The sequence below is a fragment of the Anomaloglossus baeobatrachus genome, chromosome 6 (assembly GCF_048569485.1).
Source record: "Anomaloglossus baeobatrachus isolate aAnoBae1 chromosome 6, aAnoBae1.hap1, whole genome shotgun sequence".
Taxonomy (NCBI): domain Eukaryota; kingdom Metazoa; phylum Chordata; class Amphibia; order Anura; family Aromobatidae; genus Anomaloglossus; species Anomaloglossus baeobatrachus.
The window spans coordinates 298169257-298183246 of NC_134358.1; the positions used below are offsets into that span (position 1 = coordinate 298169257).

The following is a 13990-nucleotide window of genomic DNA, read 5'->3' on the forward strand; positions in this document are numbered from 1 at the left end:
TTCTTTGGTCCCTGCTGTCCTTTAGTGAGAATATCTCATACATCACGCATGTGACTTTGCTGGCGATTAATGTTGATGCCACATTTCGGGCCAGTGATTGGCTGCAGCAATACTGTTGTACGGCTCACCATCACTGCAGAACCGGCACAGACTACCAGAGTGGAGATGCCAGTGGAGCAGTAACATTTTTCTGAGCACTGTAATGCAAAGTGCTATGGAATATGTTGGAGCTATGAGAAAAATGACATTATTTCCTAATTTATTTATTTTTTTTAATTCCAGACAACTCAATTTAAACTCTTAGCTGATATTCAAACAATAAGACAATGTAAACTCCAAAATAAGTGTATTTTTATTCTCTCAAGTCCATTAAAGAAGTAAAAGTTAAAAATATATAACATTTCCTTGTAAATTGCTGTGAAAATGATATTCTTCTATCCACTTGTTTTCCAGGATATTCTCCCTGCTGTCGGCAGATTCCCTGTTGACAAGATTAAAACTAACTCATCAGACAAGCAAACTCTCCCAGACATTTTTTAGTCCAGACAGTGAACAAGGCGCTAACGATGAGATGTGTATGTTTCCATTCCTGTGATGACAAATGGGACACAAACTGAACTTTTCAGCCAATTCCAAGACAGATAAGATCATGATTCCTGGATTCACCCTATGCGTGGAATGTTATATATGAAGCAAACGTTGGAGTGACAGCATGCAAATGTCAGCTGTCCCATAGATTATTGATTGCTACTCTTAATAAAGAATCCTCTAGTCCTGGAATTGTAACTAGAATGAAGCTTAGCTTCTTTGAAGCCATGATCTATCAGCAGCGGCCGTGCTAGTTCATTTATAAATTATGTCCGTTTCTCCAAGTAGCTTTTATAATGAGAATATACTCTTGTTAACATTGAATATCTTAACACCATGATCTGCTCCACAGCTCGCCAGCTGCAACCACTCTCCATTGTCCGGATCATCATGTCCAGCACGACCTGGCTTGCTTCTCCAGCAGAGCTGCTTGACAGTCAGAGTGTGACAAAGGCTGAAAGAGATAGAACGGAATGAGGAAAGGATCTGTGTGACAACGGGAAAATGTCAAACTCAGCTGGGCAGCAAGATTCAAATACCATCTTACATCTAATTAGTCTACTTTATCTCACTACTGCCAACCGGGAGAAATTGACTTGTCACAACCTGCAGGTATTAAATATGCCAGAATTGCCAAGGTTATTAACAACACTAATGACATTTTATCCCTTCGCTTGTCAATAATTTAAACTGCAAACTCTTCATCAATTTTAACTTTCAACACATTAGTGTCGGGTCACACTTCTCAATTACCATTTAATGATTTTGGGGGGAGACGATCTTACGTTGCAATAAAAAGATTTGTCAGTTTCCTAGACATGGACCAGATGAACTGATATGTGCACCAGAGGAATAAATTGTATGGCCATCCCTGTCCTTTCATGAACCAATGTTGCGATTTTACAAACTAAAAAAACCCAGACTATTAGGTCTGCTAAAAAGTTACAAAACCTGTCATTGTATTGAAAGGTTGGAAATAACTCAGGGCAGCATGTAAAAACATAGAAATCAGGTCTCTAAGGAGTGGGTAGGTGTGTTTTATTACATACATATATATATATATATATATATATATATATATATATATATATATATATATATATATATATATATATATATATACTGTATATACACCGCATATATATATATATATATCTATACATCTATCTCTCTCGCTATAATATTTTCCGTTTTTTAAGACTCCCCCCAAATTTAGAGATAAAAAAGTAAAACAAAATAAATAAAATGGAATCTGTCTTATACTTCGGTTTTGTCTTACCTTACTTGGCGGTGGTGGAGCGGAGTCACAGGAAGCAGGGGCGGTGCTGGTCGGGCTGTGCTGGCAGCGGTGGTGGCAGTGGAAGCTCTGCTGGCTGTGTGGAGCAGGCCGATGTGGCGGGTGTCCCAGATACTCTGTTGACGGTACAAGCTTCAAAGGAACAGTGCCCAAAGCACCGCATGCGCAGACTGAGCTCTCAGCTCAATGACAAGATCTTGAGCCGAGAGCTCCATCTGCGCACGCTACGACTCCGCGCACCATCATTTTAATCCAGAGCAACAGGGGCAGCCGCCACACTCCACACAGCCACCGTAGTCCGCACAGACAGACAGCTATCCGCCTACACAGACAGGCAGGCAGCCAGTCAGCCACCCGCACAGAGAGGCAGCCAGCCGGCCGCCCGCCCGCACAGACGAGCAGCCGGCCACACGCGCCAATTTTCCACTTCCCGGCAAGCTATATTCTGATTTTAAGAGGCGCCCCTCATTTTCCTCTCAAATTTCTGGGAGGAAAAGTGCATCTCATAATCTGAAAAATACAGTGTCTGTGTGTGTGTGTATGTATATTATATATATATATACACATACACACACAAACACACAAGACATACATACACACACACAATACTCACAAAAAGTTAGTAATGTTTGGCTTACGGGTGAATGTCAGGATGATCCTAAAATGCACGAGGCGGTTAACTAGTTAGACCGCGCTATCAAACTCTGATAGAGCGATCGTATGCATTCTGAGGGGCATTGTGCCATTCCCCATGATCTGCGGCTTTGTGATGCGATCGCGGGGCGCCATTAGGTTTTCATAACCCTGGGGGGGGGGGTTGACACTGTTGCTATCAACACATTCTGTGAATGCTGGGACAATGCCAGCCTTCACTGGAGAACAGCAGAAGCGATTGCATAGTGCAGCAGGCTTCAAGTACCCTAAGGGGACTGGTGAAATCAATTTAAAAAATAAAAAAAATCAATAAAAAAAGTTTCATTTTTTTTTTAAAATATGAAAAAAAACAAAGTTCAAATCACCCCTCTTTTGTACACAGTAAAATAAATAAAAAAAAAAACCCACAACCCCTACCACATATATGGTATTGCCGCTTTGAAAAATAATAATAATAAAAAAAAAATAATAATAACATCTTTATTAAAAATGCCTAATCGAAATATAAAATCAATTAATCAGATCGGTAAAGGGTGTAGCAGGGGAAAAAAAAATCCAAAATGCCAAAATTGCATTTTTTTGGTCTCCGCAATATTGCATTTAAATGCAATAGCAGGCGATCAAAACATCCCATCTACACAAAAATTGTATAATTAAAAACGTCATCCCAAGACGCAAAAAATAAGCCATCAGACAGTCCCAGATCATGAAAAATGAAAACGCTAGAAGTCTAAGAAAATGGCAACAAAAGCACAATTTTTTGGGGATAAAATTCGGAATTTGTTTTCACTACTTAGATAAAAGTAAAACTATACATGTTTGGTATCTACGAACTCATAATGACCTGAGATATCATGTCAGGATAGTTTCACCATATAGTGAACATGGTAAATAAAAAAAAAAATCTAAACAATCGTGTAATTATACTTTTTTTGCAATTTCACCACACGTGGAATTTCTCTCCTGTTTTAAACTACAATATGGGGCAGAATGACTGGTGTCATTCAAAAGTACAACTCGTCCCGTAAAACACAAGTGTGTGTTTGCATGTGAGATTATATTTGATATATTTCTATATCGGTTCACAAAGCCAATAATCTTGGAATAGTCTCAAAGCCAATTTAGGTCAGGGCTCATAAAAGGCCACTTCAGAATAGTCCAATGTTTTCCTCTTAGCCATTCTTGGGTGTTCTTAGCCATGTGTTTTGGGTCATAATCCTGTTGCAAAACCCATGACCTGCGACTGAGACCAAGCTTTCTGACACTGAGCAGCACATTTCTTTCTAGAATTCCTTGATAGTCTTGAGATTTCATTGTACCATGCACAGATTCAAGACACCTTGTGCCAGATGCAGCAAAGCAGCCCCAGAACATAACAGAGCCTCCTCCATGTTTTACAGTAGGGACAGTGATCTTTTCATGATATGTTTCATTTTTTTGTCTGTGAACATAAAGCTGATGTGCCCTGCCAAAAAGTTAAATTTTTGTCTCATATGTCTACAGGACATTCTCCCAGAAGCTTTGTCGCTTGTCAACATGTAGTTTAGAAAATTACAGACTGGCTTTTTTTTTCCCCAACAATGGTGTCCTCCTTGGTCATCTCCCATGAATTCAACTTTGGCTCAAACAACGACGGATGGTGCGATCTGACACTGATGTTCTTTGAGCTTGTAGTTCACCTTTAATCTCTTTAGAAGTTTTCCTGTTCTCTTTTGTTACCATTCGTGTTATCCGTCTCTTTCATTTGTCATCAATTTTCCTCCCGCGGCCACATCCAGGGAGGTTGGCTACAGGCCGATGGATCTTAAATTTCTTATATACAGTATTCTAGAACGCTGTATGTAAGAGCCCAGTGGTGGTGGCCGCAGCAGCTTATTGTCGCCAAATCTGGTGACAGGTTCCCTTTAATGGTACCGTTTTTGTGCAGATGCTATGTTTTGCTTGCGTGTTAATGCATTTTGCGCAAAACGTCATTTTGGCGTTTGAAATTTTTTTACCACTACACCGTTTACCGATCAAATGAATTGCTTTTATATTTAGATAGATAGGGCATTTCTGAACCCGGCAATACCAAATATGTGTATATTTTTTTATTCTTTTTAACAGTTTAATTTTCAATGGGGCAAATGGGTGATGATTTGAACTTTTATTTTTTTAATTTTTTAAAACTTTTTTTTTCTTTTAATTAAACTAGTACCCACAGTTCTAAAAAATATCCCAATCTCAGATGATTCTTCAAGCACCATCCAATCCATTATCATCAAAAAACATGGTACCACAACAAACCTGCTAAGAGAGGGGTGCCCACCAAAACTCTCAGCCTGGGCAAGGAGGGAAATTAATCTGAGAAGCAGCACAGAGACCAAAAGGTAACCCTGAAGAAGCTGCAAAGTTCCCAAGAAGACTTGAGTATCTGCCAATACGACCACAATAAGCCGTACACGCCATTCAGCTGGCCTTTGAAGAAGATTGGCCAGAAAAAGCCATTATGTACAGCCAAAAAAAGGCAAGCTTGTTTTGAGTCTGCCAAAAGACATGCAGAAGACTCCCCAAAGTATGGAGGAAGGTGCTGTGGTCAGATGAGACCAAAATTTTACTTTTTTGGACACCTTGGTAAATGGTATGGCTAGCGCCAAACCAACACAGCTAATAACCCCAAAAACACCATCCTCACAGTGAACATAGTGGCAGCATCATGCTGAGGGAGGAACAGGGAAAATGGTGTGACTCAAGGGATAATCAATAAAAAGGGATGATAGTTTATTTCATGGGAAGCCAAATATATTGCTCAAAAAATAAAGGGGACACTTAAATACAAATTCCTTGTTTAAGTGTTCCCTTTGTTTTTTTGAGCAGTATATTTACTGATACAAGAATGTAGACAATAACGGCTTCTCTTTGGAGGGTGCTGTATAAAACTGCTAAATGAAGGCAAAACCATAAGTGCAGAAAACACCCCACTCACCTTTGCTCTATCTCATAAGCCTTCATCCAGTCATTAGGTGTAACCTCGCTTTGCCATTTGTACAAATTAATCTTGCCACAGTCTAATCCAACAGCAATGATGTACCTAGATAAGAATAAATGATGGCACTTAAAGATTCTCAAAGTCATCTTAAACATTTCATCTAAATACTCCCCAAAGCACACAGAAAAGACAATGTATAGGAGCTAGAAAGCATATGTGCTGCTCTCATCACAGATATGGAAGCCTCTGCAGCATTCAGTCGAGTGCCCGAGTAGACAGAAGATTTTGCCAAGGAAAGGCACAGTCAATCAAACATTACTCTAATATTTAGCAGTAGTTGACGAAAGAACATAGTAAATATATGGGAGCCATTTAGCTAAATAGCCCAAATCTGATAGAGCGAGAGGCTCTACTTGTTAATACACCTTCTGCTATCTGTATGCATTAATATCCATATGCTTTATACATAGAAAAGGTTTGCAGGATCTCATATCAATAATACATGACGGCAGAGAAAACCACATTTTAGCTGAAGCTCACAATCTATTTACATGATTACCTTCCTTGAGAAGCATTCATTTGATTCACACTGACAGCAGTGACGGAGTCTTCTGTATCCAGAGGGGTAGAGTAAGGCTTGACAGATGAGCAGCTTTTCTCATCCATGTGATTGGTCACCTGACAGTTACCCCATACAATCACCTAAATAATGAATGAAAGGAAAAACAATTAACAATGTAAAAACACCACACTCTACACATCCACACATATGTAAACAAGTGTGGATGACACATGCACACTCGTGCTCCATTCAAAGTCCATGGGAGTATTGAAGATAGCTTAGCATTGTACTTGGCAACCCCAGTCAGTCCCATAGACAATGAATAGAGCGGTAGTGCACATGTTTCATTCAAATGTGTTTGTAAGGAGACAAAAGTCACTTCTACAGGTCCCTTTTTATTTAAACCCTTAGTAACGGCCAATACGCATTAAAAGGCAGCCGTTAAGATGCATTATTTCTTCATCGCAGTTTGAAAACACCAGTCGAGAATAAGTAAATAGCGCACCCTTGTGACCGAAAATCCCACAGGTGACAGCTGTATATGACAGCTGACAACCGCGGGCAAAGGACCTGACGGATTTTGGAACTGTTCAGGGCGTATCACAGCATTAGCCCCCCACGATCGAAAAAGAGGGTGATGGTGTTTGCCATGGTACCCTGAGGTCGCCTCTTAGATCCTGCTATAAGCAGGGTCTAATAGACACAGTCAAGTGAGTCACTGACAGATCTCCGTAAATGAGTATTGCGATAGACCAATGATTAAAAAATATTCATGTGCCCCACTAAGACTAAGTAAAAAATAGTAAAATCAATTATGAAAAAAGGTTATAAGAAACAAACACTCAAAAAAGCAAACACAAATCGTGAAAATATGTTTCGCCACTAAAAACGCAGCATTTGTGTTAAAACAAAAAAAAGTCATGTTACATATTCACTATGGCAAACAGCGTATAAAAACATAATTAAAAGCAAGTCAATAGCGATGCTTTTTCATCATACTGACAGACCAAAAAAATGAATCAAAGCGATCAGTCAAATGCATAAAAAAAAAAAATGGTACAAAAGGAAGATGGCAAACCGTTCTGCAAAAAAGAAGCCCTAATATGGATCCCATTTGGGGAAAAAAAAAGTTACAGCTCTAAGAAAAGGTTGTTTTTTTTTTTTAAATTGTTTTTAGTGTGTTAAACTAGCAAAGTATAAAAAATAAATAAATCTGGTATCACTGTAATTGGAATGACCCAAAGACTAATTCGGTCTTATCACTTTTACCGCATGGTGACCCACACAAAAAATAATTACATTTCAAAACAATAACTAAATTGCTGGTTCATTCTGAGTCTAAAAAAATCTGAAAAAAAACAATCAATGTAATCGTACAGTGAACCGCGCTGTACTGCTGTCTATTTATTCATTCTACCTCCTAAAAATAGGAATAAGGCTCAGTTCACATTAATCCTGGGCTCTCGGCTGAACACTTACATCAGGGTTTCCGTGTAAATCCCTAAAATTTTGATTCTGACAAAACTCTAGATGGAACCACAAACTATATTGAAGCAGATGGAGCCACTTGGGACTCTGCCTGGTCTCTGTTATGTCGGGGTTTCGTCCGAATCGCCTTTTTTTGGAATTTATATGGAAACCCCAATGTACGTTCTCAGCGTATGCCATAACAATTTGATCCCAACCTTATAATGGAAAGATCAAAGATTTTCATGTATCCCAAAAATGTTAACAATAAAAACCATAACGTATCCCATACAAAACTAGCCCCCACTCAGGTCCATCTGTCACTGTCAATATAGGGGGTTCCCACTTTACGAGTAGAACAAATACTCTACTCTGGGGGGAGCTGTCGCTTTTCCAGTGAAATCTGCACTCCTGAATACAAATCCAAATACCACCCTCCTTCTGAGCACTAGGCTGGAATATTTGCAATTTTCCAGAAAAAAAACCCATGGTCTGTATGTTACAAAATGGTTACTGGAGCCATAGATGAATTCTTAGAAAGGTGCATTTTCTACAATGGAATTCTTCTGCTGTTCTGGCACCTTAGGGGCTCTGCAAATGTCACCCGTAAACTATTCTAGCAAAGGCAAGCAAAATCTGTGCTCTAAAAACCAAATAGCGCTCCTTCCTTCTCAGCTCTGCCGTGTGGTCAAATAGTAGTTTCGGATAACATATAGAAATTCACAACGTCCAGGAGAAATTATGCAATAAATTGTGGGGTCCAATTTCCCCTTTTAATCCTTGTGGAACTGAGAAATTTGCAGCTAAAAAATAATAATTTTTACCATTAAAATGTTATATTTCCACGTCCCAGTGTTATAATATTCTGTGAGGCACCTGTGGGTTCAAAATACTCACTACACGCCTAGATAAGTTTCTTAAGCAGCAAAGTTTTCAAAAAAGTAACACTGTGCTCAGTAGAAATTGCGTAATAAATTATGGGATCTGTTTTCTCCTATTATCTATTGTGAAAATTACATATTTGGGGTTAAAATATGTAGCAGAAAAACATAATTTTCATTTTCACAATCCCATTTCACAAATTATATGATGCACCTATGGGTTCAACATTCTCAACACAACCCGAGATGAATTTCTTGATGGGTCTAGTTTCCAAAATGGGGACACTTGTGGGGGGTTTCTGCTGTTTTTTATTTTCACAACAGAAGGACAGAAGAAATTGCACAACAAATTGTATGGTGCAATACCTCATATGTGATGGAAAACTACAGTTTTGGTGCATGGCACAGAATGGAAGGAGCACCATTCGACTTTTGGAACGTTGAATCCGATGCGGACGCCAGACGCATTTACAGAGCCCCTGGAGTTCCTAAAAAGTGGAAACCCCTCACAAGTGATCCCATTTTAGAAATTAGACCCTTCAAGGAATTTATCTAGATGTGTGGTGAGTACTTTCAACACACAGGTGCTTCCCAGAATTATATAGTGCTGAGCTATGAAATGTTATAAAAATTTTTTTATTTTCAAAAGGCTAATAGGAAAAAATGCACTATATAATTTGTTGCAGAATTTCTCATGAGTACAGCAATACCCCATATGTGGTGGAAAACTACTACCGTATTTGGGTGTATGGCAGGGCTCAGAAAGGAAGGAGTGCTATAATAGATTGAGAATGCAATGTCACATTTAAAGAGTCCCTGACATCCCAAAATAGCAGAAACCTCCACAAGTGACCCTATTTTGGAAACTACACCTCTCAAGGAAATTATTTAGGGGATTATTGATAATTTCTACCCTATAATTCACAGAATTGCATAACATTGGGCTGAGTAAATGAACATTAAATTTTTTAAGCTACAACTTCGTTCTTCCAGAGTGACTCTCTGTTCTCGCAAATAGAGGTGAGTACAACGGAGACAATTACCACTCTACTGACTGTTTAAAACAACAATGGTTAGCGGCTAAAGGCTGGCAACACATTCCTGTTATATTTATGCAGCCATGTGCTACTGCATACTGGTAATGCGATATAGGGACAGACATAGAGACTGTGCTGACACTGATAATTATATGTTAACACAGTCTAAATCAATGGACCCGACAGCCAAACCTGAAGGAGTCACTAGCTAGCCTCTGCATATTAGGAAGCTGTGAGGAATAGGTGTTTACTTTTCTTCACCCGCCAAAGTTTTGAAACACAGTGGGGGCCCAAAATTGCACGGGATTGAACATGCACTTTAATCTGAAGTTTACATATATGGCTCGGTGATCATCTTAATTTAAAGGAGTTGTAAACCAGAGTTTGAAGCATAACTAAACTTTATTTAATTATTGTGTTTAGAATGGAAACCTGTGACTTTATTAGGCAATTTACCTTCCTTCCAGGTAAAACATATGAGTAAAGTGGCCTACAAACCCAGGAGCATGTTTCCTTGTGAGTGAAAACATGCTCCTATGGATAGTCTCCTAAATTCTGATATTGTACTATGAGGGTCACTGGTACAGCACTAAGAGAACAGCTTATCTTCTGTTTATCTGGTGCTCCGCTGTTGCCAACATCTCTAACTCATAGTGTGATGTCAGAACGTAGGACACATGGTGTTACACATCAGACCTCTCAGACTATTACCTCATGGTGAAGCTTCTGAGGTGCAGCCCCTTCCGCTGACAAGGTCCATACTCCAATTACATAGTCATGGAGCATGGAAGTTGCATAATCCTTAAGAGAGCTACGGATTTTAAGGAAACTTTATTTTTTTAACAGGAAATAAGCTAAATAGCCCAATCGACTCTCTATACATAGCAATTTGAACTGTATTTGAGCTGCATGATTGCAATAAAGAAATTGATTCTGAAAATTACCATTCCCATAAATGCCCCAAAAGTGTAACCTAAGACTGATGTGCTCTTGGCTCTACAATTACGACAGCGGTGGGGGGGGCTTCTGGTTGGGCTCTGTAGCCCGCCAATAAAGGGTAGAATCGAAGGGTTGTGTAGTGGAGAGCACTTTAGCATTATTATTAATAATAATAATATTTATTCATTTATATAGCGCTGTTAAGTCCACAGCGCTTTTACATACATTACATATATTGGCAACACTGTCCCCATTGGGGCTCACAATCTAGGTTCCCTAGGAGTACGTTTTTTTGTGTGGGAGGAAACCGGAGTACCCGGAGGAAACCCACGCAAACACGGGGAGAACATACAAACTCCTTGCATTAGAGACCCCTAACAGAAGGATTTTTGTGTACTCACCGTAAAATCTCTTTCTCTGAGTCTTCATTGGGGGACACAGGACCATGGGTTATGCTGCTGTCACTAGGAGGCTGACACTAAGTAAACAGAAAAAGTTAGCTCCTCCCCAGCAGTATAACCCCTGAGCCGGAGGCGGGCTCAATCAGTTTAGTGCACAAGCAGTAGGAGGAGAACCAAACAATCCTGAATAAAACAAGGTAAGAAACTATGACGATCATTCGTGTGACCAGTGACCTGGGAAAACAGGCACTGGGGCAACAGGCATGTCCTATATAACAAAAAACACAAGCAGGGTGGGTGCTGTGTCCCCCAATGAAGACTCAGAGAAAGAGATTTTACGGTGAGTACACAAAAATCCTTCTTTCTCTATCGTTTCATTGGGGGACACAGGACCATGGGACGTCCAAAAGCAGTCCCTGGGTGGGAAGAAAAAACCATCACCGGAGTGGGCTTGACCCAGACCTACAAGCGCCTAATGTTGCAACAGGTGTGCCAATGCCACCCGCAAACCCTACGCCAAGACTGGCCTCTGCCAAGCTCGGGTGTGAACCTGGTAGAAAATAGTCAAGGTATGCCAGCTAGAGCGGGTGGCGGACCAGGGGACCTGGTCGATCTACGACTGGAGTCCAATCTTTCAAGGGTGCCCCCTTGCCCGGTAGACCGCGGCGGAAGTCCGTCCTTCATGCGATAGTCTACACCTATGGAGGAAAAGCTCCATGTGAAATTCTGGCCCTTGGCGCCGGCACACGCTTCTTGGGCAAGGGTGAAAGAATGTATTGACGACCGGCGTAACCGAAAGATGGTGTCCTGCAGACACGAAAAACTGAGGGCTCGCACTAGCCCCGGAACGAACTATGCCCCTTTGTGGCTGGGAGAGGAGCCTAGAGCCAAAAGACCGAAACCCAAAGTCCTCTGCTGGAAGGAACAGCGAGGTGTCTTGGACAGAAACGAAAGGTTCTGGCTGGAGCCCCCCCTTGTCCTGTTGGCGGAGCCGGAAAATGGGGAAAAAACGACGAGAGGGCTGACCGCCCTGATGCCGTCTGTAACAACCCGATGGCCATGAGGAGCCCACCTATCAAAACAGGTGGTAGCAGGGAAAAAAGGGGAACCTTGAGCGAACCCATCACTGGATTCAGGTCCCACATTTCTAGTGAACGATGAAATAAAATCTTCAAGGAAACTTGATTCCCGGCCCTCTTCAATATCTGCCATCATCTTGCCCACCGTCCTGACGAGCCAGCATCCGGGATCCCCTGATGAGGCTATGTAACTTGGGACTTCTGAGCCCTGGTAGAATAGAGGGGCCCCGACACGGAAGAATTTTGCGGTCTGGAAGGGGCCACGGGGCATTTGCGAGGAGATGAGTAAAATATGTGAAACTATGCTCGCCTGGGTCACTCCCGATCTATCGCTTGCCTTGGTCCATCTTGAGAACCCTTGAGATCATAGGAAGCCGCGGGCAGATGCACGAGAGCCTGAACAGGCTACACGACCGGACTAGGGCGTCGACATCTAGTCCGGAGCAGGTGCATACTCTAAGCACCCTTGACTGAGACTTGGATCGGAAGGCCAAAAATGGTCCACGACCAGAGGTCTTCCTTCGCCAGCGATCTGGCTGGTGATTTCCGCGTTGGAGCCCTTTACCTACGGGAGGTCCATCCTACCGCGGACATCGGCCGTCCAAACGTCCCCGCTAGGGATGTGCTGCCGAGATTAGCGAGTGAAGGGACCCGTCCCAGAGCAAGATCTTCTTGGCCTCTTCCCTTGCCATGACACTCACTGCATCTTCCTGGTGGATGATGTAATCACCGCTGTGGCATGGTCCGACTGGAACCTGGCTGGGTCACCGCGACCTAGAGAAGAAATTGTAACTGGGCTAACCAGCTGCCTCTGAAGTCCGGAATGTTGAAGGAGAGACGACGCTCTAGGAGTGTCCCTCGGGACCCTGCCGAGGAATGGTGGGATAGCATACCCTAGCACGGGAGGCTGGTGACGGTTGATAATAAGCTCCAGGGGAGGAAAGGAAGCTTTCCAGGGATGGTTGCGAAGACTGGTCCGCTAGGAGGGGATTGACGGGTCACCCGCGAAGACGGAACCTTCCTGTCTCCGTTCCTCAGCGTGCTCCATTGGAGAGTCCGGGATGAAATCTGGTATGTGCACCGTCGCTACCACCGCCACAGGCTGTGAAGGAGCCAAAAAACCGAAGGGAAGAAACGGGCACGGGAGGCAAAAAGCACGTGGGGCTCTGTGTCAGGAGACCGCAGCCATGCCAGGCGGAGATGGCTGTTGTAGGGATAAAGGCTTTCAGACGGGTTTGCGTGAGGGAACGAAACCTGGTGCATCAGGGCCGATGCCGGGAAGGGGATATACCCTTCTCTTACGTAGCCTAGGGGGGAGAGTAGCCTACCCTGACGTAGCCTAGGGATAAACTAGACTCGACCTATCTCCGAAAGGGCGTTCCCGAAAGTCGGAAAAAAAGTCAGGGACTTCCTAGATGTCGAATCTGCGTTCCTGATCCCGAGTCAGAGGTCTCGATGGTGGGAACACTGATGCTAGAGGTTCAGGCCGGGTAGTGGGCAGACATCAGCTTTGTGAAAAGAGGGTACTCACTCAAGAGGAGACCCAGCCCTGGGTCGGCATAGGTGAGACATGGACCGCTGCGTATGGTGTCCGGGAAATCCCTGCGGAGCGGCACGATAGTGACGAGAAGCCCGGAGGAACCCAGGCGGGTCGCATAAAGGGTAGCGTGCCGCTTCCTTTCTGAGCCCCCTTCGAGAAGGGGCAAGACAAATAAACGGACTTACCACTGGGAAAAATCACGTCCGGGGATTATCCATGATCACGTAGTCACCGTGCCAACTGGCTGTCCACTGAAAACAACCGTAGTGGCCCCCACCTTGCTTCCTGCAAAGAGGCATGCCCCCTTTCTCCAGAGCCCTTTGGGGGGATGAAATGACAATAACACGACTTACCACTGGTAAACGCCGTGTCTGGTTGCCGTCTGTGATCATTAGCGACTCCAGTATAGTGTGCCCCTTCTCTTCCGAAATCGCCTTGGAGAAGGGAAAAAAGACAATGACAAGACTTACTGCTGGTCAACTCCGTGTCCGGTAGCTGTCTGTGAGCCCGTGGTAACTCAGCGAGCTCTGGATGCCGTCTGATCACATCAGGGACTGCTTCAAATGTCTTAAGGGAG

The 13990-nt window shown here is 42.7% G+C and overlaps 1 protein-coding gene across 2 annotated transcripts in view; it reads right to left on the reverse strand.

Moving 5' to 3' along the window:
- Nucleotides 1-282: 282 nt before the first annotated feature.
- Nucleotides 283-13990, reverse strand: part of ELP2 (elongator acetyltransferase complex subunit 2) — a 143971-nt gene continuing 130263 nt past the window's right edge. For both annotated transcript variants that reach the window (XM_075314886.1, XM_075314885.1), the window contains exons 20-22: nt 6067-6209; nt 5505-5609; nt 283-1042 (exon numbers count right to left, since the gene is read on the reverse strand). In XM_075314886.1, coding sequence (XP_075171001.1) covers nt 880-1042; nt 5505-5609; nt 6067-6209 — 411 coding nt within the window. In that variant the 3' untranslated portion in view covers nt 283-879. The remainder of the gene's footprint in view (nt 1043-5504; nt 5610-6066; nt 6210-13990) is intronic.